General features: G+C 41.9%; 1 protein-coding gene across 1 annotated transcript in view; it reads left to right on the top strand.

Moving 5' to 3' along the window:
* The window catches only part of Myo81F (Myosin 81F), a 387,373-nt gene extending 361,040 nt beyond the window's left edge, over positions 1-26,333 (top strand). Inside the window, exons 38-39 of the mRNA XM_071662293.1 lie at positions 14,438-14,641; positions 21,417-26,333. Coding sequence (XP_071518394.1) covers positions 14,438-14,641; positions 21,417-21,623 — 411 coding nt within the window. The 3' untranslated portion in view covers positions 21,624-26,333. The remainder of the gene's footprint in view (positions 1-14,437; positions 14,642-21,416) is intronic.
* The last annotated feature ends 226 nt before the right edge of the window (positions 26,334-26,559 follow it).

Raw genomic sequence — 26,559 nt, 5'->3', positions numbered from 1 at the left:
CCTATAGTCTATGCCTTGCAACCATATAACATTATTGCAACCATTATTTCTTCAAACATACCCATTTTTGCTTTCCGAGATAACGTTCTTGCCTTCCACACATTCTTCAATGCTCCCAGAACCTTTGCCCCCTCCCCCACCCTGACTCACTTCCACTTCCATGGTTCCATCCCCTGCTAAATCCACTCCCAGATATCTAAAACACTTCACTTCCTTCAGTTTTTCTCTGTTCAAACGTACCTCCCACTTGAATTGTCCCTCAACCCTACTGAACCTAATAACCTTGCTCTTATTCACATTTACTCTCAGCTTTCTTCTTTCATAGACTTTACCAAACTCAGTCAACAGCTTCTGCAGTTTCTCACCTGAATCAGCCACCAGCGCTGTATCATCAGTAAAAACCCTCCCATATAATTTACTAGGAATACTCAACAAACTTATACCTCTGTAATTTGAGCACTCATCTTTATCCCCTTTGCCTTTCTACAATGGCACTATGCATGCATTCCACCATTCCTAAAGCACGTCACCATGAGTCATACATACATTAAATATCCTTACCAACCAGTCAACAACACAGTCATCCCCTTTTTTAATAAATTCCACTGCACACATTCCCCTTGTGTTGTAGAAGGCGACTAAAGGGGAAGGGAGCGGGGGACGAGAAACCCTCCCTTCCTTGTATTTTAACTTTCTTAAAACAGAAGAAGGAGTCGTGGGGAGTGCTCATCCTCCTCGAAGGCTCAGACTGGGGTGTCTAAATGTGTGTGGATGTAACCAAGATGAGGAAAAAGGAGAGATAGGGAGTATGTTTGAGGAAAGGAACCTGGATGTTTTGGCTCTGAGTGAAACGAAGCTCAAGGGTAAAGTGGAAGAGTGGTTTGGGAATGTTTTGGGAGTAAAGTTAGGGGTTGGTGAGAGGACAAGAGCAAAGGAAGGAGTAGCGTTACTCCTGAAACAGGAGTTGGGAGTATGTGATAGTGTAAGAAAGCAAACTCTAGATTGATAAGGGTAAAACTGAAAGTGGATGGAGAGAGATGGGTGATTATTGGTGCCTATGCACCTGGGCATGAGAAGAAAGATCATATGAGCAAGTGTTTTGGGAGCAGCTGAGTGTGTTAGCAGTTCTGATGCACAAGACCAGGTGCGTGACCAGGGGTGCGTGATGTCTCCATGGTTGTTTAATTTGTTTATGGATGGGGTTGTTAGGGAGATGAATGTAGAAGTTTTTGAGAGAGGGGAAAGTATGCAGTCTGTTGTGGATGAGAGGGCTTAGGAAGTGAGTCAGTTGTTGTTTGCTAATTAAACAGGGCTGGTGGCTGATTCAGGTGAGAAACTGCAGAAGCTGTTGACTGACTTTTTTAAAGTGTGTGAAAGAAGAAAGCTGAGAATAAATATGAATAAGAGCAAGGTTATTAGGTACAGTAGGGTTGAGTGACAAGTCAACTGGGAGGTAAGTTTGAATAGAGAAAAACTGGAGGAAGTGAAGTGTTTTAGATATCTGGGAGTGGATTTAACAGCAGATGGAACCATGGAAGCGGAAGCATGTCACAAAGTGGAGTAGGGGGCGAAGGTTTTGGAAGCATTGAAGAATGTGCTGAAGGGGAGAACATTATCTTGGAAGGCAAAAATGGTTATGTTTGAAGGAATAGTGGTTCCAACAATGTTATATGGTTGCGAGGCATGGGCTATAGATAGGGTTGTGCAGAGGAGGATGGATGTGTTTGAAATGAGATGTTTGAGGACAATAGCTGGTGTGAGGTGGTTTGATCGAGTAAGTAATGAAAGGGTGAGAAAGATGTGTAGTAATAAGAAGAGTGTGGTTGAGAGAGCAAAAGAGGGTTTGTTGAGATAATTTTCACATATGGAGAGAATGAGTGAGAAAAGATTGACAAAGAGGAAGGAGGAGCGGCAGACCAAATTGGAGGAAGTACCAGGAGAGACTGAATACAGAATGGAAAAAGATGAGAACAAAGGACATAAGGGGAGTTGGGGAGGAATGGGATGTATTTAGGGAAGCAGTGATGGCTTGCGCAAAAGATGCTTATGGCATGAGAAGCGTGGGAGGTGGGTAGATTAGAAAGGGTAGTGAGTGGCGGGATGAAGAAGTAAGATTATTAGTGAAAGAGAAGAGAGAGGCATTTGGACGATTTTTGCACGGAAAAAATACAATTGAGTGGGAGATGTATAAAAGAAAGAGACAGGAGGTCAAGAGAAAGGTGCAAGAGGTGAAAAAGAGGGCAAAGGAGAGTTGGGGTGAGAGAGTATCATTAAATTTTAGGGAGAATAAAAAGATTTTCTGGAAGGAGGTAAATAAAGTGCGTAAGACAAGGGAGCAAATGGGAACTTCAGTGAAGGGCGAAAATGGGGAGGTGATAACAAGTAGTGGTGATGTGAGAAGGAGATGGAGTGAGTATTTTGAAGGTTTGTTGAATGTGTTTGATGATAGAGTGGCAGATATAGGGTGTTTTGGTCGAGGTGGTGTGCAAAGTGAGAGGGTTAGGGAAAATGATTTGGTAAACAGAGAAGAGGTAGTAAAAGCTTTGCGGAAGATGAAAGCCGGCAAGGCAGCAGATTTGGATGGTATTGCAGTGGAATTTATTAAAAAAGGGGGTGACTGTATTATTGACTGGTTGGTAAGGTTATTTAATGTATGTATGACTCATGGTGAGGTGCCTGAGGATTGGCAGAATGCGTGCATAGTGCCATTGTACAAAGGCAAAGGGGATAAGAGTGAGTGCTCAAATTACAGAGGTATAAGTTTGTTGAGTATTTCTGGTAAATTATATGGGAGGGTATTGATTGAGAGGGTGAAGGCATGTACAGAGCATCAGATTGGGGAAGAGCAGTGTGGTTTCAGAAGTGGTAGAGGATGTGTGGATCAGGTGTTTGCTTTGAAGGATGTATGTGAGAAATACTTAGAAAAGCAAATGGATTTGTATGTAGCATTTATGGATCTGGAGAAGGCATATGATAGAGTTGATAGAGATGCTCTGTGGAAGGTATTAAGAATATATGGTGTGGGAGGCAAGTTGTTAGAAGCAGTGAAAAGTTTTTATCGAGGATGTAAGGCATGTGTACGTGTAGGAAGAGAGGAAAGTGATCGGTTCTCAGTGAATGTAGGTTTGCGGCAGGGGTGTGTGATGTCTCCATGGTTGTTTAATTTGTTTATGGATGGGGTTGTTAGGGAGGTGAATGCAAGAGTTTTGGAAAGAGGGGCAAGTATGAAGTCTGTTGTGGATGAGAGAGCTTGGGAAGTGAGTCAGTTGTTGTTCGCTGATGATACAGCGCTGGTGGCTGATTCATGTGAGAAACTGCAGAAGCTGGTGACTGAGTTTGGTAAAGTGTGTGAAAGAAGAAAGTTAAGAGTAAATGTGAATAAGAGCAAGGTAATTAGGTACAGTAGGGTTGAGGGTCAAGTCAATTGGGAGGTAAGTTTGAATGGAGAAAAACTGGAGGAAGTAAAGTGTTTTAGATATCTGGGAGTGGATCTGGCAGCGGATGGAACCATGGAAGCGGAAGTGGATCATAGGGTGGGGGAGGGGGTGAAAATCCTGGGAGCCTTGAAGAATGTGTGGAAGTCGAGAACATTATCTCGGAAAGCAAAAATGGGTATGTTTGAAGGAATAGTGGTTCCAACAATGTTGTATGGTTGCGAGGCGTGGGCTATGGATAGAGTTGTGCGCAGGAGGATGGATGTGCTGGAAATGAGATGTTTGAGGACAATGTGTGGTGTGAGGTGGTTTGATCGAGTAAGTAACGTAAGGGTAAGAGAGATGTGTGGAAATAAAAAGAGCGTGGTTGAGAGAGCAGAAGAGGGTGTTTTGAAATGGTTTGGGCACATGGAGAGAATGAGTGAGGAAAGATTGACCAAAAGGCTATATGTGTCGGAGGTCGAGGGAACGAGGAGAAGTGGGAGACCAAATTGGAGGTGGAAAGATGGAGTGAAAAAGATTTTGTGTGATCGGGGCCTGAACATGCAGGAGGGTGAAAGGAGGGCAAGGAATAGAGTGAATTGGATCGATGTGGTATACCGGGGTTGACGTGCTGTCAGTGGATTGAATCAGGGCATGTGAAGCGTCTGGGGTAAACCATGGAAAGCTGTGTAGGTATGTATATTTGCGTGTGTGGACGTATGTATATACATGTGTATGGGGGTGGGTTGGGCCATTTCTTTCATCTGTTTCCTTGCGCTACCTCACAAACGCGGGAGACAGCGACAAAGCAAAAAAAAAAAAATATATATATTTTCTTTCTTTTAAACTATTCGCCATGTTAGTGAGGTAGCGTTAAGAACAGAGGACTGGGCCTTTTTTGGAATATCCTCACCTGGCCCCCTCTGTTCCTTCTTTAAAAAGAAAAAAAAAAAAAGAGGGGGAGGATTTTCAGCCCCCCGCTCCCTCCCCTTTTAGTCACCTTCTATGACACGCAGGGAATACGTGGGAAGTACTCTTAATCCCCTATCCCCAGGGATAATATATATATATATATATATATTATCCCTGGGGATAGGGGAGAAAGAATACTTCCCACATATTCCCTGCGTGTCGTAAAAGGCGACTAAAAAGGAAGGGAGCGGGGTTGCTGGAAATCCTTCCCGTTCATTTTTTTTTAATTTTCCAAAAGAAGGAACAGAGAAGGGGGCCAGGTGAGGATATTCCCTCAAAGGCCCAGTCCTCTGTTCTTAACGCTACCTCGCTAATGCGGGAAATGGCAGAATTTTCGCCCCCTCCCCCACCCTATGATCCACTTCCGCTTCCATGGTTCCATCCGCTGCCAGATCCACTCCCATATATCTAAAACACTTTACTTCCTCCAGTTTTGCTCCATTCAAACTTACCTCCCAATTGACTTGACCCTCAACCCTACTGTACCTAATAACCTTGCTCTTATTCACATTTACTCTTAACTTTCTCCTTTCACACACTTTACCAAACTCAGTCACCAGCTTCTGCAGTTTCTCACATGAATCAGCCACCAGCGCTGTATCATCAGCGAACAACAACTGACTCACTTCCCAAGCTCTCTCATCCCCAACAGACTTCATACTTGCCCCTCTTTCCAAAACTCTTGCATTCACCTCCCTAACCACCCCATCCATAAACAAATTAAACAACCATGGAGACATCACACACCCCTGTCGCAAACCTACATTCACTGAGAACCAATCACTTTCCTCTCTTCCTTGAAGAATGTGTGGAAGTCGAGAACATTATCTCGGAAAGCAAAAATGGGTATGTTTGAAGGAATAGTGGTTCCAACAATGTTGTATGGTTGCGAGGCATGGGCTATGGATAGAGTTGTGCGCAGGAGGATGGATGTGCTGGAAATGAGATGTTTGAGGACAATGTGTGGTGTGAGGTGGTTTGATCGAGTGAGTAACGTAAGGGTAAGAGAGATGTGTGGAAATAAAAAGAGCGTGGTTGAGAGAGCAGAAGAGGGTGTTTTGAAGTGGTTTGGGCACATGGAGAGGATGAGTGAGGAAAGATTGACCAAGAGGATATATGTGTCGGAGGTGGAGGGAACAAGGAGAAGAGGGAGACCAAATTGGAGGTGGAAAGATGGAGTGAAAAAGATTTTGTGTGATCGGGGCCTGAACATGCAGGAGGGTGAAAGGAGGGCAAGGAATAGAGTGAATTGGAGCGATGTGGTATACCGGGGTTGACGTGCTGTCAGTGGATTGAATCAAGGCATGTGAAGCGTCTGGGGTAAACCATGGAAAGCTGTGTAGGTATGTATATTTGCGTCTGTGGACGTATGTATATACATGTGTATGGGGGGGGGGTTGGGCCATTTCTTTCGTCTGTTTCCTTGCGCTACCTCGCAAACGCGGGAGACAGCGACAAAGTATAATAAAAAAAAAAATATATAATAATATATATATATATATATATATATATATATATATATATATATATATATATTAAGAATATATGGTGTGGGAGGTAAGTTGTTAGAAGCAGTGAAAAGTTTTTATCGAGGATGTAAGGCATGTGTACGTGTAGGAAGAGAGGAAAGTGATTGGTTCTCATTGAATGTAGGTTTGCGGCAGGGGTGTGTGATGTCTCCATGGTTGTTTAATTTGTTTATGGATGGGGTGGTTAGGGAGGTGAATGCAAGAGTTTTGGAAAGAGGGGCAAGTATGAAGTCTGTTGGGGATGAGAGAGCTTGGGAAGTGAGTCAGTTGTTGTTCGCTGATGATACAGCGCTGGTGGCTGATTCGTGTGAGAAACTGCAGAAGCCTGCAGAAGCTGGTGACTGAGTTTGGTAAAGTGTGTGAAAGAAGAAAGTTAAGAGTAAATGTGAATAAGAGCAAGGTTATTAGGGTTGAGGGTCAAGTCAATTGGGAGGTGAGTTTGAATGGAGAAAAACTGGAGGAAGTAAAGTGTTTTAGATATCTGGGAGTGGATCTGGCAGCGGATGGAACCATGGCAGCGGAAGTGGATCATAGGGTGGGGGAGGGGGCAAAAATTCTGGGAGCTTTGAAGAATGTGTGGAAGTCGAGAACATTATCTCGGAAAGCAAAAATGGGTATGTTTGAAGGAATAGTGGTTCCAACAATGTTGTATGGTTGCGAGGCGTGGGCTATGGATAGAGTTGTGCGCAGGAGGATGGATGTGCTGGAAATGAGATGTTTGAGGACAATGTGTGGTGTGAGGTGGTTTGATCGAGTAAGTAACATAAGGGTAAGAGAGATGTGTGGAAATAAAAAGAGCGTGGTTGAGAGAGCAGAAGAGGGTGTTTTGAAATGGTTCGGGCACATGGAGAGAATGAGTGAGGAAAGATTGACCAAGAGAATATATGTGTCGGAGGTGGAGGGAACGAGGAGAAGAGGGAGACCAAATTGGAGGTGGAAAGATGGAGTGAAAAAGATTTTGTGTGATCGGGGCCTGAACATGCAGGAGGGTGAAAGGAGGGCAAGGAATAGAGTGAATTGGAGCGATGTGGTATACCGGGGTTGACTTGCTGTCAGTGGATTGAATCAAGGCATGTGAAGCGTCTGGGGTAAACCATGGAAAGCTGTGTAGGTATGTATATTTGCGTGTGTGGACGTATGTATATACATGTGTATGGGGGTGGGTTGGGCCATTTCTTTCGTCTGTTTCCTTGCGCTACCTCGCAAATGCGGGAGACAGCGACAAAGCAAAAAAAAAAAATATATATATATATATATATATATATATATATATATATATATATATATATATATATATATTTTTTTTTTTTTTTTTTTTTTTTTTATACTTTGTCGCTGTCTCCCGCGTTTGCGAGGTAGCGCAAGGAAACAGACGAAAGAAATGGCCCAACCCACCCCCCATATACATGTACATACACACGTCCACACACGCAAATATACATACCTACACAGCTTTCCATGGTTTACCCCAGACGCTTCACATGCCTTGCTTCAATCCACTGACAGCACGTCAACCCCTGTATACCACATGACTCCAATTCACTCTATTTCTTGCCCTCCTTTCACCCTCCTGCATGTTCAGGCCCCGATCACACAAAATCTTTTTCACTCCATCTTTCCACCTCCAATTTGGTCTCCCTCTTCTCCTCGTTCCCTCCACCTCCGACACATATATCCTCTTGGTCAATCTCTCCTCACTCATTCTCTCCATGTGCCCAAACCATTTCAAAACACCCTCTTCTGCTCTCTCAACCACGCTCTTTTTATTTCCACACATCTCTCTTACCCTTACGTTACTTACTCGATCAAACCACCTCACACCACACATTGTCCTCAAACATCTCATTTCCAGCACATCCATCCTCCTGCGCACATCTCTATCCATAGCCCACGCCTCGCAACCATACAACATTGTTGGAACCACTATTCCCTCAAACATACCCATTTTTGCTTTCCGAGATAATGTTCTCGACTTCCACACATTTTTCAAGGCTCCCAAAATTTTCGCCCCCTCCCCCACCCTATGATCCACTTCCGCTTCCATGGTTCCATCCGCTGACAGATCCACTCCCAGATATCTAAAACACTTCACTTCCTCCAGTTTTTCTCCATTCAAACTCACCTCCCAATTGACTTGACCCTCACCCCTACTGTACCTAATAACCTTGCTCCCATTCACATTTACTCTCAACTTTCTTCTTCCACACACTTTACCAAACTCAGTCACCAGCTTCTGCAGTTTCTCACATGAATCAGCCACCAGCGCTGTATCATCAGCGAACAACAACTGACTCACTTCCCAAGCTCTCTCATCCCCAACAGACTTCATACTTGCCCCTCTTTCCAGGACTCTTGCATTTACCTCCCTTACAACCCCATCCATAAACAAATTAAACAACCATGGAGACATCACACACCCCTGCCGCAAACCTACATTCACTGAGAACCAATCACTTTCCTCTCTTCCTACACGTACACATGCCTTACATCCTCGATAAAAACTTTTCACTGCTTCTAACAACTTGCCTCCCACACCATATATTCTTAATACCTTCCACAGAGCATCTCTATCAACTCTATCATATGCCTTCTCCAGATCCATAAATGCTACATACAAATCCATTTGCTTTTCTAAGTATTTCTCACATACATTCTTCAAAGCAAACACCTGATCCACACATCCTCTACCACTTCTGAAACCGCACTGCTCTTCCCCAATCTGATGCTCTGTACATGCCTTCACCCTCTCAATCAATACCCTCCCATATAATTTACCAGGAATACTCAACAAACTTATACCTCTGTAATTTGAGCACTCACTCTTATATATATATATATATATATATATATATATATATATATTCCTCATGTGTCGTAGAAGGTGACTGGAGGGGACGGGAGCGGGGGGCCAGAAATCCTCCCCTCCTTGTATTTTAACTTTCTAAAAATGGGAAACAGAAGGAGTCACGCGGGGAGTGCTCATCCTCCTCGTAGACTCAGATTGGGGTGTCTAAATGTGTGTGGATGTAACCAAGATGTGAAAAAAGGAGAGATAAGTAGTATGCTTGAGGAGAGGAAGCTGGATGTTTTGGCTCTGAGTGAAATGAAGCTCAAGCGTAAAGGGGAAGAGTGGTTTGGGAATGTCTTGGGAGTAAAGTCAGGGATTAGTGAGAGGACAAGAGCAAGGGAAGGAGTAGCAGTACTCCTGAAACAGGAGTTATGGGAGTATGTGATAGAATGTAAGAAAGTAAATTCTCGATTAATATGGGTAAAACTGAAAGTTGGATGTGGAAAGGGAGCTGTGGTTTCGGACATTATTGCATGACAGCTAGAGACTGAGTGTGAACGAATGGGGCCTTTGTTGCCTTTTCCTAGCGCTACCTCACACACATGAGGGGGGAGGGGGATGGTATTCCATGTGTGGCGAGGTCGCAATGGGAATGAATAAAGGCAGACAGTGTGAATTGTATGCATGTGTATATATGTGTATGTCTGTGTGTGTATATATATGTGTACACTGAGATGTATAGGTATGTATATTTGCGTGTTTGTATATACATGTGTATGGGGGTGGGTTGGGCCATTTCTTTCGTCTGTTTCCTTGCGCTACCTCGCAAACACGGGAGACAGCGACAAAGCAAAATAATAATAATAAAATATATATATATATATATATATATATATATATGTGTGTGAATAAGAGCAAGGTTATTAGGTACAGTAGGGTTGAGGGTCAAGTCAATTGGGAGGTGAGTTTGAATGGAGAAAAACTGGAGGAAGTAAAGTGTTTTAGATATCTGGGAGTGGATCTGGCAGCGGATGGAACCATGGAAGCGGAAGTGGATCATAGGGTGGGGGAGGGGGCAAAAATTCTGGGAGCTTGGAAGAATGTGTGGAGGTCGAGAACATTATCTCGGAAAGCAAAAATGGGTATGTTTGAAGGAATAGTGGTTCCAACAATGTTGTATGGTTGCGAGGCGTGGACTATGGATAGAGTTGTGCGCAGGAGGATGGATGTGCTGGAAATGAGATGTTTGAGGACAATGTGTGGTGTGAGGTGGTTTGATCGAGTAAGTAACGTAAGGGTAAGAGAGATGTGTGGAAATAAAAAGAGCGTGGTTGAGAGAGCAGAAGAGGGTGTTTTGAAAAGGTTTGGTCACATGGAGAGAATGAGTGAGGAAAGATTGACCAAGAGGATGTACGTGTCGGAGGTGGAGGGAACGAGAAGAAGAGGGAGACCAAATTGGAGGTGGAAAGATGGAGTGAAAAATATTTTGTGTGATCGGGGCCTGAACATGCAGGAGGGTGAAAGGAGGGCAAGGAATAGAGTGAATTGGAGCGATGTGGTATACCGGGGTTGACGTGCTGTCAGTGGATTGAATCAAGGCATGTGAAGCGTCTGGGGTAAACCATGGAAAGCTGTGTAGGTATGTATATTTGCGTGTGTGGACGTATGTATATACATGTGTATGGGGGTGGGTTGGGCCATTTCTTTCGTCTGTTTCCTTGCGCTACCTCGCAAACGCGGGAGACAGCGACAAAACAAAACAAAATATATATATATATATATATATATATATATATATATATATATATATATATATATATATATATATACTATATTTATTTATTTTGCTTTGTTGCTGTCTCCCGCTTCAGCAAGGTAGCGCATGGAAACAGCCGAAAGAATGGCCCAACCCACCCACATACACGTGTATATACATACACATACACACAGGCAAATATACATACCTATACATCTCAACGTATACATATATATATACACACACAGACATATACATATATACACATGTACACAGTTCATACTGTCTGCCTTTATTCATTCCCATCGCCGCCTTGCTACACATGAAATAACAACCCCCTCCCCCCTCATGTGTGCGAGGTAGCGCTAGGAAAAGACAACAAAGGCCCCATTCGTTCACACTCAGTCTCTAGCTGTCATGTAATAATGCACCGAAACCACAGCTCCCTTTCCATATCCAGGCCCCACAGAACTTTCCATGGTTTACCCCAGACGCTTCACATGCCCTGGTTCAATCCATTGACAGCACGTCTACCCCGGTATACCACATCGTTCCAATTCACTCTAGTCTTTGCAAGCCTTTCACCCTCCTGCATGTTCAGGCCCCGATCACTCAAAATCTTTTTCACTCCATCTTTCCACCTCCAATTTGGTCTCCCACCTCTCCTCGTTCCCTCCACCTCTGACACATATATCCTCTTAGTCAATCTTTCCTCACTCATTCTCTCCATGTATCTTTCCTCACTCATTCTCTCCATGTGACCAACCCATTTCAAAACACCCTCTCCTGCTCTCTCAACCACACTCTTTTTATTACCACACATCTCTCTTACCCTATCATTACTTACTCGATCAAACCACCTCACACCACATATTGTCCTCAAACATCTCATTTCCAGCATAACCACCCTCCTGCGCACAACTCTATCCATAGCCCACGCCTCGCAACCATACAACATTGTTAGAACCACTATTCCTTCAAACATACCCATTTTTGCTTTCTGAGATAATGTTCTCGACTTCCACACATTCTTCAAGGCTCCCAGAATTTTCGCCCCCTCCCCCACCCTATGATTCACTTCCGCTTCCATGGTTCCATTCGCTGCCAGATCCACTCCCAGATATCTAAAACACTCCACTTCCTCCAGTTTTTCTCCATTAAAACTTACCTCCCAATTGACTTGACCCTCAACCCTACTATACCTAATAACCTTGCTCTTATTCACATTTACTCTCAACTTTCCTCTTTCACACACTTTACCAAACTCAGTCACCAGCTTCTGCAGTTTCTCACATGAATCAGCCACCAGCGCTGTATCATCAGCGAACAACAACTGACTCACTTCCCAAGCTCTCTCATCCACAACAGACTGCATACTTGCCCCTCTTTCCAAAACTCTTGTATCCACCTCCCTAACAACACCATCAATAAACAAATTAAACAACCATGGAGACATCACACACCCCTGCCGCAAACCTACATTCACTGAGAACCAATCACTTTCCTCTCTTCCTACATGTATACATGCCTTACATCCTCAATAAAAACTTTTCACTGCTTCTAACAACTAGCCTCCCACACCATATATTCTTAATACCATCCACTCTATCATATGCCTTCTCCAGATCCATAAATACTACATACAAATCCATTTGCTTTTCTAAGTATTTCTCACATACATTCCTCAAAGCAAACACCTGATCCACACATCCTCTACCACTTCTAAAACCACACTGCTCTTCCCCAATCTGATGCTCTGTACATTCCTTCACCCTCTCAATCAATACCCTCCCATATAATTTACCAGGAATACTCAACAAACTTATACCTCTGTAATTTGAGCACTCACTTTTATCCCCTTTGCCTTTGTACAATGGCACTATGCAAGCATTCCGCCAATCCTCATGCACCTCACCATGAATCATACATACATTAAATAACCTTACCAACCAGTCAACAACACAATCACCCCTTTTTTATAAATTCCACTGCAATACCATCCAAACCCGCTGCCTTGCCGGCTTTCATCTTCCGCAAAGCTTATACTACCTCTTTTCTGTTTACCAAATCATTTTCCCAAACCCTCTCACTTTGCCCACCACCTCGACCAAAACACTCTATATCTGCCACTCTATCATTAAACACATTCAACAAAACTTCAAAATACTCACTCCACCTCCTCAAATCACCACTACTTGCTATCACCTCCCCATTAGCCCCTTCACTGAAGTTCCCATTTGTTCCCTGGTCTTACGCACTTTATTTACCTCCTTCCAAAACATCTTTTTATTGTCCCTAAAATTTAATGATACTCTCTCACCCCAACTCTCATTCGCCCTCTTTTTCACCTCTTGCACCTTTCTCTTGACCTCCTGCCTCTTTCTTTTATACATCTCCCACTCATTTGCATTATTTCCCTGCAACAATCGTCCAAATGCCCCTCTCTTCTCTTTCACTAATAATTTTACTTCATCCCACTACTCACTACCCTTTCTAATCTGCCCACCTCCCATGCTTGTCATGCCACAAGCATCTTTTGCACAAGCCATCACTGCTTCCCTAAATGCATCCCATTCCTCCCCCACTCCCCTTACCTCCTTTGTTCTCACGTTTTTCCATTCTGTACTCAGTCTATCCTGGTACTTCCTCACACAAGTCTCCTTCCCAAGCGTTAGTGGCATGGCCTTGATTAGGGCCTCAGTTGCCCATGCTGTCTCAGCTAACATAAAAAAATATATGCTGTGAGAAGAAAGCTATCAGGAGGATTGCAAATCTTTCATCAAAAAGTGTAAGGTTCCAGGAGAAGTTTGGTCTGCAGCAGGGGTGTGTGATGATACCATGGCTGTTCAGTTTCTTTATGGATGGGGTGGTGAGGGAAATGGATGCAAGGTCTTGGAAAAAGGAGCAAGTATGCATGCAGTCTGTAAGAGGTGAGGGTGCCTGGGGAGTGAGAAGGTTGTTGTTTGCAAATATTGGCACTGATGGGAAATTCAAGACAGAAGTTGCAGAAGTTAGTGCGAGAGTATGAAAGGAAGAAATTGATAGTAAATGAGAATAAAAGCAAGGTTTGCCTTGGGAAAGGGACAGGTTAGTTGGGGTGTGAGTCTGAATGGAGAAAATTTGGAGTTGAAGTGTTTTAGATACCTCAGTGGAATGGAAGCCAATGAAACCATATAAGAAGAAGTGTGTCATAAGGTGGGTGAGGAGGTGAAGGTTCTTGGAGCATTGAGGAATGTGTGGAAAGAAATGGTATTGTAGTTAGCAAAAATGAGGGTATAGTACTCCCAGTGATGTTGTAAAGATGTAGGGCATGGGCTTATAGATAAGGATGTGCAAAGGAGAGTGAATATGTTGGAAATGAAGTGTTTGAGTATACCATGTGTTATGAAATGGTTTTATCAAGTAAGTAATAAAAGGGTAAGCAAGAGTTGTAGTAATGAAATGAGTGTGGTTGAGAGAGCTGAAGAGGGTGTCCTTATGGAGAATAAGTGTGAAGTTGAACAAAAAGGGTATGTGTCAGAAGTAGAGGGGACAAGGAGAAGAGGGAAATCAGTTGGAAAGGAAAGGATGGAGATAAAAATTTGTGAGACCTCAGGGCCTGAACGTGCAAGAGGGTGAGGTGTGCATTGGATAGAGTGAATTGAAGCAGTGCGGTATACAGGAGGTGATAAGCTGTCCGTGGAATGAACTAGGGCATTTAAAGCAGCTGGAAGAAACCACAGAAAGGTCTATGGGGCCTGGTTGTGGATAGGGGCTGTGTCTTCCATACATTACACATGACAACCAAAGAATGGATGTGAGTGAATGCAGCCTTATTTTGTCTGTTCCTGGTGCTGTCTTATTAACATGTGAAACAATGAACTAGTATGAAAACTGAATGAAATCAAATATACCCACATGATAAGTAAATATATGTATGTACATACTTTGCATATGTGGAATGCTTTTAAGAAAATTTTTGTCTGTTACTTTCCAGCAATCATTTACCTCCAACTGGCCGAAAGTTCTTTGGTTGGCCATTGATGAGAGTGGTGTTCATCTTTTAGAACACCGTTCAAGAAATGTCCTATGCACCTATGAGTATGACTACATTTTGAACTACTCAGCTTCCATAACAGCCCTCATGATTATTACAGGATCAACAAGAAAACAGAGTAAAATCATTCTCAACACTACCCAGGTAAAGACTGTTGGTTTACTTTCACATATGAATCAAAGGAATTTTATCTCTGTATTTTTTTCCATAAAGCATGATTTTTTAATTAAAAGATATATAATATATATTTTTATATAGTTATATTTATATTTATATTTATTTATATATTATACTTTATCACTGTCTCCCGCATTAGCGAGGCAGTGCAAGGAAACAGATGAAAGAATGGCCCAACCCACCCACATACACATGTGCATACATACACACCCACACACACACATATACATACCTATACATTTCAATGTATACATACATATTTTTTCTTTCAAACTATTCGCCATTTCCCGCGTTAGCGAGGTAGCGTTAAGAACAGAGGACTGGGCCTTGGAGGGAATATCCTCACCTGGCCCCCTTCTCTGTTCCTTGTTTTGGAAAATTAAAAAAAAAAAAAACGAGAGGGAAGATTTCCAGCCCCCCGCTCCCTCCCCTTTTACTCGCCTTCTACGACACGCAGGGAATACGTGGGAAGTATTCTTTCTCCCCTATCCCCAGGGATATGTATACATACATATACATTGTATATTTATTTATTATACTTTGTCGCGGTCACTCGCGTTAGCAAGGTAGTGCAAGGAAGCAGACGAAAGAATGGCCCAACCCACCCTTAACCCACCCACATACTCAGTCTCTCCTGGTACTTCCTCACACAAGTCTCCTTCCCAAGCTCACTTACTCTCACCACCCTCTTCACCCCAACATTCACTCTTCTTTTCTGAAAACCCATACAAATCTTCACCTTAGCCTCCACAAGACAAGGGAGCAAATGGGAACTTCAGTGAAGGGCACAAATGGGGAGTTGATGACAAGTAGTGGTGATGTGAGAAGGAGATGGAGTGAGTATTTTGAAGGTTTGTTGAATGTGTTTGATGATAGAGTGGCAGATATAGGGTGTTTTCGTCGAGGTGGTGTGCAAAGTGAGAGGGTTAGGGAAAATGATTTGGTAAACAGAGAAGAGGTAGTAAAAGCTTTGCGGAAGATGAAAGCCAGCAAGGCAGCAGGTTTGGATGGTATTGCAGTGGAATTTATTAAAAAAGGGGGTGACTGTATTGTTGACTGGGTGGTAAGGTTATTTAATGTATGTATGACTCATGGTGAGGTGCCTGAGGATTGGCGGAATGCGTGCATAGTGCCATTGTACAAAGGCAAAGGGGATAAGAGTGAGTGCTCAAATTACAGAGGTATAAGTTTGTTGAGTATTCCTGGTAAATTATATGGGAGGGTATTGATTGAGAGGGTGAAGGCATGTACAGAGCATCAGATTGGGGAAGAGCAGTGTGGTTTCAGAAGTGGTAGAGGATGTGTGGATCAGGTGTTTGCTTTGAAGAATGTATGTGAGAAATACTTAGAAAAGCAAATGGATTTGTATGTAGCATTTATGGATCTGGAGAAGGCATATGATAGAGTTGATAGAGATGCTCTGTGGAAGGTATTAAGAATATATGGTGTGGGAGGAAAGTTGTTAGAAGCAGTGAAAAGTTTTTATCGAGGATGTAAGGCATGTGTACGTGTAGGAAGAGACGAAAGTGATTGGTTCTCAGTGAATGTAGGTTTGCGGCAGGGGTGTGTGATGTCTCCATGGTTGTTTAATTTGTTTATGGATGGGGTTGTTAGGGAGGTAAATGCAAGAGTTTTGGAAAGAGGGGCAAGTATGAAGTCTGTTGGGGATGAGACAGCTTGGGAAGTGAGTCAGTTGTTGTTCGCTGATGATACAGCGCTGGTGGCTGATTCATGTGAGAAACTACAGAAGCTGGTGACTGAGTTTGGTAAAGTGTGTGGAAGAAGAAAGTTAAGAGTAAATGTGAATAAGAGCAAGGTTATTAGGTACAGTAGGGTTGAGGGTCAAGTCAATCGGGAGGTGAGTTTGAATGGAGAAAAACTGGAGGAAGTGAAGTGTTTTAGATATCTGGAAGTGGATCTGGCAGCGGATGGAACCATGGAAGCGGAAGTGGATCATAGGGTGGGGGAGGGGGCGAAAATTCTGGGGGCCTTGAAGAATGTGTGGAAGTCGAGAACATTATCTCGGAAAGCAAAAATGGGTATGTTTGAAGGAATAGTGGTTCCTACAATGTTGTATGGTTGCGAGGCGTGGGCTATGGATAGAGTTGTGCGCAGGAGGATGGATGTGCTGGAAATGAGATGTTTGAGGACAATGTGTGGTGTGAGGTGGTTTGATCGAGTGAGTAACGTAAGGGTAAGAGAGATGTGTGGAAATAAAAAGAGCGTGGTTGAGAGAGCAGAAGAGGGTGTTTTGAAGTGGTTTGGGCACATGGAGAGAATGAGTGAGGAAAGATTGACCAAGAGGATATATGTGTCGGAGGTGGAGGGAACGAGGAGAAGAGGGAGACCAAATTGGAGGTGGAAAGATGGAGTGAAAAAGATTTTGTGTGATCGGGGCCTGAACATGCAGGAGGGTGAAAGGAGGGCAAGGAATAGAGTGAATTGGAGCGATGTGGTATACCGGGGTTGACGTGCTGTCAGTGGATTGAATCAAGGCATGTGAAGCGTCTGGGGTAAACCATGGAAAGCTGTGTAGGTATGTATATTTGCGTGTGTGGACGTATGTATATACATGTGTATGGGGGGGGTTGGGCCATTTCTTTCGTCTGTTTCCTTGCGCTACCTCGCAAACGCGGGAGACAGCGACAAAGTATAATAATAATATATATATATATATATATATATATATATTCCCTGGGGATAGGGGAAAAAGAATACTTCCCACGTATTCCCTGTGTGTCGTAGAAGGCGACTAAAAGGGGAGGGAGCGGGTGGCTGGAAATCCTGCCCTCTCATTTTTTTTCAATTTTCCAAAAGAAGGAACAGAGAAGGGGGCCAGGTGAGGATATTCCCTCAAAGGCCCAGTCCTCTGTTCTTAACGCTACCTCGCTAATGCGGGAAATGGCGAATAGTACGAAAGAAAGAAAGATATATATATATATATATATATATATATATATATATATTTTTCTTTTTTTGCTTCGTCGCTGTCTCCCGCATTTGCAAGGTAGCACAAGGAAACAGACGAAAGAAATGGCCCAACCCACCCCCATACACATGTATATACATACGTCCACACACGCAAATATACATACCTACACAGCTTTCCATGGTTTACCCCAGATGCTTCACATGCCCTGATTCAATCCACTGACAGCACGTCAACCCCGGTATACCACATTGATCCAATTCACTCTATTCCTTGCCCTCCTTTCACCCTCTTGCATGTTCAGGCCCCGATCACACAAAATCTTTTTCACTCCATCTTTCCACCTCCAATTTGGTCTCCCACTTCTCGTTCCCTCCACCTCCGACATATATATCCTCTTGGTCAATCTTTCCTCACTCATTCTCTCCATGTGCCCAAACCATTTCAAAACACCCTCTTCTGCTCTCTCAACCACGCTCTTTTTATTGCCACAAATCTCTCTTACCCTTACGTTACTTACTCGATCAAACCACCTCACACCACACATTGTCCTCAAACATCTCATATCCAGCACATCCATCCTCCTGCGCACAACTCTATCCATAGCCCATGCCTCGCAACCATACAACATTGTTGGAACCACTATTCCTTCAAACATACCCATTTTTGTTTTCCGAGATAATGTTCTCGACTTCCACACATTCTTCAAGGCTCCCAGGATTTTCGCCCCCTCCCCCACCCTATGATCCACTTCCGCTTCCATGGTTCCATCCGCTGCCAGATCCACTCCCAGATATCTAAAACACTTTACTTCCTCCAGTTTTTCTCCATTCAAACTTACCTCCCAATTGACTTGACCCTCAACCCTACTGTACCTAATTACCTTGCTCTTATTCACATTTACTCGTAACTTTCTTCTTTCACACACTTTACCAAACTCAGTCACCAGCTTCTGCAGTTTCTCACATGAATCAGCCACCAGCGCTGTATCATCAGCGAACAACAACTGACTCACTTCCCAAGCTCTCTCATCCACAACAGACTTCATACTTGCCCCTCTTTCCAAAACTCTTGCATTCACCTCCCTAACAACCCCATCCATAAACAAATTAAACAACCATGGAGACATCACACACCCCTGCCGCAAACCTACATTCACTGAGAACCAATCACTTTCCTCTCTTCCTACACGTACACATGCCTTACATCCTCGATAAAAACTTTTCACTGCTTCTAACAACTTGCCTCCCACACCATATATTCTTAATACCTTCCACAGAGCATCTCTATCAACTCTATCATATGCCTTCTCCAGATCCATAAATGCTACATACAAATCCATTTGCTTTTCTAAGTATTTCTCACATACATCCTTCAAAGCAAACACCTGATCCACACATCCTCTACCACTTCTGAAACCACACTGCTCTTCCCCAATCTGATGCTCTGTACATGCCTTCACCCTCTCAATCAATACCCTCCCATATATATGTATTCATTATTTGTTTATTATACTCTGTTGCTGTCTTCCGTGTTAGCGAGGTAGCGCAAGGAAACAGATGAAAGAATGGCCCACCCCACCCACATGTCTATACATACACATCCACAAACTTATACATGTCAACATACACATATATATACACACACAGACATATATATATATGCACATGTACATACTTCATACTGTCTGCCCTTATTCATTCCCTTCGCCACCCCACCACACATGAAATGACAACCCCCTCCCCCCGCATGTGTGCGAGGTAGCACTAGGAAAAGACAACAAAGGCCACATTCATTCGCACTCAGTCTCTAGCTGTCATGTATAATATATATGTATATATGTATCCCTAAGGTAGTGGAGAAAGAGTGCCTTCTCCATAATGGATGTTTCTAGAGGGAATGGGCATCAGAGATACAGAGAGATATACAAAAGAAAAAATTGCAGGCTAGCATCTTTCAGTATTCTTGAGGAGATAACATCTAGATCAGTTGCTTTGATTGAATATAATTTATCAAAATATTTAAGTACATAATGGCATTAAGTATCCTTAATAGCCAAGTTATCATTTTCAGTTCCCAGAAATACATTCTGCACTTATAGTATATTAGATGAAATTTTGATGATGACCACCAAGTTGAAATACCTGATAAGCTTCTATCAACAATGAAATTGTCCCAAGGATCTGTGTAATCATCCCCTTCTGCCATTCAGCTGCACTCTAATCAGTCACAAAAACAATATTGTACCTACTCTTTTACAAACACCATACTGTACCTAGCATTCTACTCTGACACTCACTTCCTAGTAGGCATCATACTTGGAAGGAGACCAGTTATCATAACCTTCCTTTGACTTTCTTTGAACTTTCTAATGAGTGTTTTTATGATTGTAATTTATCTCTTCTGAACATCCCAAATCACATTATTTGTTCCAGCCAGGATAATGACTATGCAATCATCATCTGTGTCCCTAACCATGTCCTGAATCTTGTGGGATGTCTTCAAGCCTAACCACATGGAACACGGCCTCCTTCCATATTTATTCCTACCAAAGAACTCCCTATCTAAGTACCTTACTAAAGAGTCACCATCAAGGATAATACTAGATTCCTCCTCTAATTCATCATCTCATCACTATAATCCCATTATTTTTACCATTTCCTTAACCTTACCCTTAAGCTTCGTCCCATTTCTGACCACATGAAAATTATCACTTCTTTCTACTGATGTCTCCACCATAACCACTGCAGTTTCTAATTCATCTATTTTCTTCGTTACATCCCTATTTTTTTCAGCAGCTATTATTTCACTGGAGGTGCCCCTCACCATACAAACACAATCTTTTACAACACTTTCACTAGCTAACCTGTTATCACTGATCTCTTTTGATAGTACAGTATATAGTATTAATAACAGAAATAATGTATGATGAATTTACCTTTGTTTCTTATTGGCAGGTCTTTGATAAAGTCCCTGTCATTCTCAGGGTAGGTATAGCAATGTGCATGTGCCATGCTGAAAAGATGCTCAACCACAATAGACAGAGCACAGAGTAGATACAACTGTTCAAACTGAGGGAATCCTATAACCATCACAGTTGAAGCTTATTAACCCCATAAAGATATAAACTTCACATGCAGATATGAGACATACTTGTTGATCTGAATACTGAGATCTCTGAGACATCCTAATTAACCAGATATAAAGTTAGAAGACCATTATTTGACAAGGATACAAAATGATAGGGGAATAGGAAGTGACCTTTAAGATAGATAGAAATTGTAAAATGTTTTACAGCAAAATAAACTTTTTCTTCATGTTCAAGGATATAACATACTGTTTAGGCTTAGAGTAAGAAGAAATTTGATAAACAATACCACTAATTAACAGAATGGATTAATAAAGCTGTTATAAGTTTGATACACTGTAAACATAAAATTGCTTTGTTATACCTACATGTGCAAAGCCAGTTTTCTAGATAGGGTCACTTTTCAGAATAAAGCTTTTGAAATTGGGGCAGGAGTTTTGTATTCATGGGGCTTTGTCTTGAATTTTACTGTAATAGGGTTTTGAGAGTTCTTAAATTCGGAATTCTGGAAAATTCATGATGATGCCAATGTTTGGTACTGCTTTTTAAGAAGAGATATGTTTGGAAAAAAAGAAGGGGGAATCCTAAAATTTGGAAACTCTTCAATTCTAAGCTTCCTGGATTTGTATAGGCATACCTCTAATGACTTTTCATTCATTGAACATATCTGGTATTAATATTGTAAAGATGTGTTTAGCATATTTTTAAAATGTTTTGATTTTCAGGCTTTCATGATAGCAACTTTAATCAAGGATTATACGGAAGTCTTAAGGGAAAACCTTGGTGGCAACACAGAGGGTCCTGCTCCTGGTGGGCTAATGGCACCGCCTGAGTTGAATGAAGGAACATCCCAAGAGCCAAGACATTCACGGCCTCGTAGTATTATGGCTCGACCACCTCCAGCATTAACAGAGGAGCTTGTTACTCAATGATCTCATCATTGCTATTGAAGAGCTTATTTATGATGGCTTCTGGCAGCATGGTAATCTATATAATGCCATGATGCTTAGTAATATTCCTTACAGTTACAGTATTCTGCTATAGTGAATAAAGCTTCATTATTTATGGCAATTTTTTCTGTTCTTCAGTAAGCCTGGGAAATGGCCAGAAGGATATTTCTAAAAAATTCAGAGTACTTCAGGCAGGGAAGCAAAGTGCCAGAATATAATAATATTCTCAAAGATCAGTCATTCATAGTAATGATACTAGTGAAACTTTAATCTGTACCAGTTTATGTTTCTAAAAGCTGGTATTGACAGTGTAATCAAATATATTTATAGCAGTGCTTAAGTATTGTTACCTCCACATACATTAACTATGAATGCGACTAAAGACAGAAAAGGAAGTAATTTTTATTAAATTTACCTCTATTTTGGCCAAAAAAGTTATTCTTCCTGATGATAATTCTAAGCTGTTCCAAATGGTATTACACATACAGTACCTCTCCAACTCAATCCTTTCATATAAAGCTAACACTCAAAATAAGTCTAAACACCATTATATATGCTGTCTGAAAAGTCATTGCAGCAGCATATGGGATGATCTGATTTGACATGTATATAATGCGTGATCTTCTTGTTAGGCCAGATGATGGCATGTTCTTCACTTCCATACACTAACTTGCTCAAGAGCTTAACAAGCCAACTGAATGTTAGTGATCATTTTCATGGGGCAACAACCAAAGTCACATGGTAGTGTGTTGTGCCAAGTTTGTGGCTTTTTTTATTATTTAAGTAAAATACTTTTGAGTGTGAATGTCTCTCTGAATGGTGATCATTTTTGGTGGTTACTGCTGAATTACTGGAATGATTATATGTTACATCCCAAGACTCATTCTGTTTTCTCTTCTTGTACAAATATTTTTTTGTTATTTTGAATTTTGAATATATACTTTTATAGATAATATATATATATATATATATATATATATATATATATATATATATATATATATATATATATATATATATATATATATATATATATATATATTATATGTATATATATTGTATATTCACTGAAAAGCTTAATGCCTTGAAGAGTAATGAATTCTCTTTAACTGCCTTGGAATTTAGGGTGTTATGTACTAATGCAAGATAGATATTCATCCCTGGTACTATTGTTTGCTGACTCAATAATTATGCCTGTGGTAAAAGTCTCAAGAAATTTTCTGCAGTTGATTATATATTTCTGGTGCTACATGTTGACTGTTTTCTACATGTGATGTAGGATATGCTTGATTTTTTTGTATGTTTCCTTAGCCATCCCTACAGTCATCGTAGACCCACTTAGCTAGAACAGTATTTATTCAGACTGTTGAATTTATGTGCCTGATACAGTTCTGTGGAAACACTTATTACTCTGATATGTCAGAAATATAAACTGGATGACCATTAATGAAATCCAGTTTCTTAAAATAAAGTGACTGGTCCATCCCACAGAACTGGCAGCCAAAATCTACCACTTAGAGTTTGAGCATACCAGTCAACCAGTCAAATGCCTTTTGAAACCAATACTTTACCATTCCCATCAGATGGCAATAAAAAAAAAAAAAAAAAAAGGCATTTTCATCTTGTCTATTTAATGTAAGACTGTCTGAAGATTACCAATGATAGAGTTGTCATTACAAGTGCTCCAAATGGCCAACTTCTTAGCAGCACTCTGGAAGCCCCCATAGAGGATAGAGGGGATTCCTGGGACAAGTGGGTAAGGTGAGGATTAGGGACTCTGATTTCAGTGCTATAATTAAACATGACAGCTAGAAAATGGATGTGAGCAAATGAGCCTTTTCTTCATCTGTTTCTGGTTCTACCACACTAAAGCAAGAAACAGCAAGCAAGCTTGAAAAAAGAAAAAAGGATTGAACCAATGCATGTGAAGCAGTCAGGTAAACCATGGAAAGTTATCTGAGGCTTGGTTGTGGATAGGGAGCTGTGGTGTTGGCACATTACACATAACAGCTAGAGAATGGATACGAGTGAATGTGGCCTTTCTTCATGTTTTCCTGACATTACATTACTAACATGGGAAACACTATTCAAGTGCCATTGTACAAAGGCAAAGGGGATAAAGGTGAGTGTTCAAATTACAGAGGTGTAAGTTTATTGAGTATTCCTGGGAAATTATATGGGAGGGTATTGATTGAGAGGGTCAAGGCATGTACAGAGCACCAGATAGGGGAGGAGCAGTTTGGTTTCAAAAGTGGTAAAGGATGTGCAGATCAGGTGTTTGCTTTGAAGAATGTATGTGAAAAATACTTAGAAAAGCAGATGGATTTGTGTGTAGCACTTATGGATCTGGAGAAGGCATATGATAGAGATGCTTTGTGGAAGGAATTAAAAATATATGGTGTGGGAGGTAAGTTGCTAGAAGCAGTGAAAAGTTTTTATCAAGGATGTAAGGCATGTGTACGAGAAGGAAGAGAGGAAAGTGAGTGGTTCCCAGTGAATCTCGGTTTGCAGCAGGGGTGTGTGATGTCTCCATGGTTATATAATTTGTTTATGGATGGGGTTGTTAGGGAGGTGAATGCAAGAGTTTTAGAGAGAGGGGCAAGTATGCAGTCTGTTGTGGATGAGAGGGTTTGGGAAGTGAGTCAGTTGTTGTTTGCTGATGATACAGCGCTGGTGGCTGATTCGGGTGAGAAACTCCAGAAGCTGGTGACTGAGCTTGGTAAAGTGTGTGAAAGAAGAAAGCTGAGAGTAAATGTGAATAAGAGCAAAGTTATTAGGTTCAGTAGGGTTGAGGGACAAGTAAATTGGTAGGTAAGTTTGAATGGAGAAAAACTGGAGGAAGTGAAGTGTTATAGATATCTGGGAGTAGATTTGGGAACGGATGGAACCATGGAAGCATAATTGAGTCACAGGGTGGGGGAGGGGGCAAAGGTTCTGGAAGTGTTGAAGAATGGGTGGAAGGCGAGAACACTATCTCGGATAGCAAAAATGGGTATGTTTGAAGGAATAGTGGTTCCAACAGTGTTATATGGTTGTGAGGCATGAGTGATAGATAGGGTTGTGCAGAGGAGGGTGGATGTGTTGGAAATGAGATGTTTGAGGACAATATGTGGTGTGAGGTGGTTTGATCGAGTAAGTAATGAAAGGGTAAGAGAGATGTATGGTAATAAAGAGTGTGGTTGAGAGAGTAGAAGAGGGTGTAATGAAATAGTTTGGTCACATGGAGAGAATGAGTGAGGAAAGATTGACAAAGAGGATATATGTCATAGGTGGAGGAACGAGGAGAAGTGGGAGACCAAATTGGAGGTGGAAGGATGAAGTAAAAAAGATTTTGAGTGATCAGGGCTTGAACATACAGGAGGATGAAAGGCATGCAAAGAATAGAGTGAATTGGAACGGTGTAGTATAACGGGGTCGACATGCTGTCAATGGATTGAACCAGGGCATGTGAAGCATATGGGGTAAACCATGGAAAGTTTTGTGGGGGCTGGATGTGGAAAGGGAGCTGTGGTTTCAGTGCATTACACATGACAGCTTGAGACTGATCGTGAATGAATGTGGCCTTTGTTGTCGTTTCCTTGTGCTACCTCGTACGCACGCAGGGGGAGGGGGATATCATATTATGTGTGGCGGGGTGGCGGTAGGGATGGATGAAGGCAGCATGTATGAATATGTATATGTGTATATATGTATATGTATGTATATGTCTGTGTATGTATATGTATGTATGCGTTGAAACGTATAGGTACGTATAGGTGCGTATGTGGGCATTTATGTATATACATGTGTATGTGGGTGGGTTGGGCCATTCTTTTGTCCGTTTCCTTGCGCTACCTCACTAACGCGGGAGACAGCGTCAAAGTATAATAAAAAAATCTATATATAATATATTCGCCATTTCCCGCATTAGCGAGGAAGCATCAAGAAGAAAGGAAAGCCCTAGAGGGAAAATCCTTACTTGGCATCCTTCTCTATTCCTTCTTTTAGGAGAAGTAAAAACTGGAGGGGAGGATTTCCAGCACCACTTCCACCTATTTTAGGCTCTTTCTATGACACACAGGGAATACATGGGAAGTGTTCCTTCTCCCCTATCCTTAGGAAATGCAAGAGTTTTGGAGAGGGGTGAGTATGCAGTCTGTTGGGGATGGCAGGGCCTCGGAAAGGAGTCAGTTGTTGTTTGCCAATCATACAGCTCGGGTGGCTGATTCGAGGGAGAAACTGCAGAAGTTGGTGACTGAGTTTGGAAAAGTGTGTGAAAGGAGAAAGTTGAGAGTAAATGTAAAATAGAGCAAGGTTATTAGGGTTGAGGGACAAGTTAATTGGGAAGCTAGTTTGAAGGGAGAAAAATTGGAGGAAGCGAAATGTTTTAGATATCTGGGATTGGACTTAGCAGTGAAAGGAACCATGGAAGCAGAAGCGAGTCCCAGGGTGGGGGAGGGGGTGAAGGTTTTGAGAGCAATGAAGAACGTGTGGAAGGAGAGAACATTATCTCGGAGAGCAAAAATGGGTATGTTTGAAGGTATAGTGGTTCCAACAATGTTATATGGTTGCAATGCATGGGCTATGGATAGGGTTGTATGGGAGGAGGGTAGACGTGTTGGAAATGAAATGTTTGAGGACAATATGTGGTGTGAGGTGGTTTGATTGAGTAAGTAATGAAAGGGTAAGAGAGATGTGTGGGAATAAAAAGAGTATGGTTAAGAGAGCAGAAGAGGGTGTGTTGAAATGGTCTGGATATATGAAAGGAATGAGTTAGGAAAGATTGACAAAGAGGATACATGTGGCAGAGGTGGAGGGAACGAGGAGAAATGGGAGACCAAATTGGAGGTGGAAGGATGGAGTGAAAAAGATTATAAGCAATTGGGGCCTGAACATAAAGGAAGGTGAGAAGCGTGCAAGGAATAGAGTGAATTGGAAC

Source organism: Panulirus ornatus, chromosome 6, assembly GCF_036320965.1.
Source record: "Panulirus ornatus isolate Po-2019 chromosome 6, ASM3632096v1, whole genome shotgun sequence".
In the NCBI taxonomy this organism is placed as follows: domain Eukaryota; kingdom Metazoa; phylum Arthropoda; class Malacostraca; order Decapoda; family Palinuridae; genus Panulirus; species Panulirus ornatus.
This window is presented reverse-complemented; position numbering and strand designations above follow the sequence as displayed.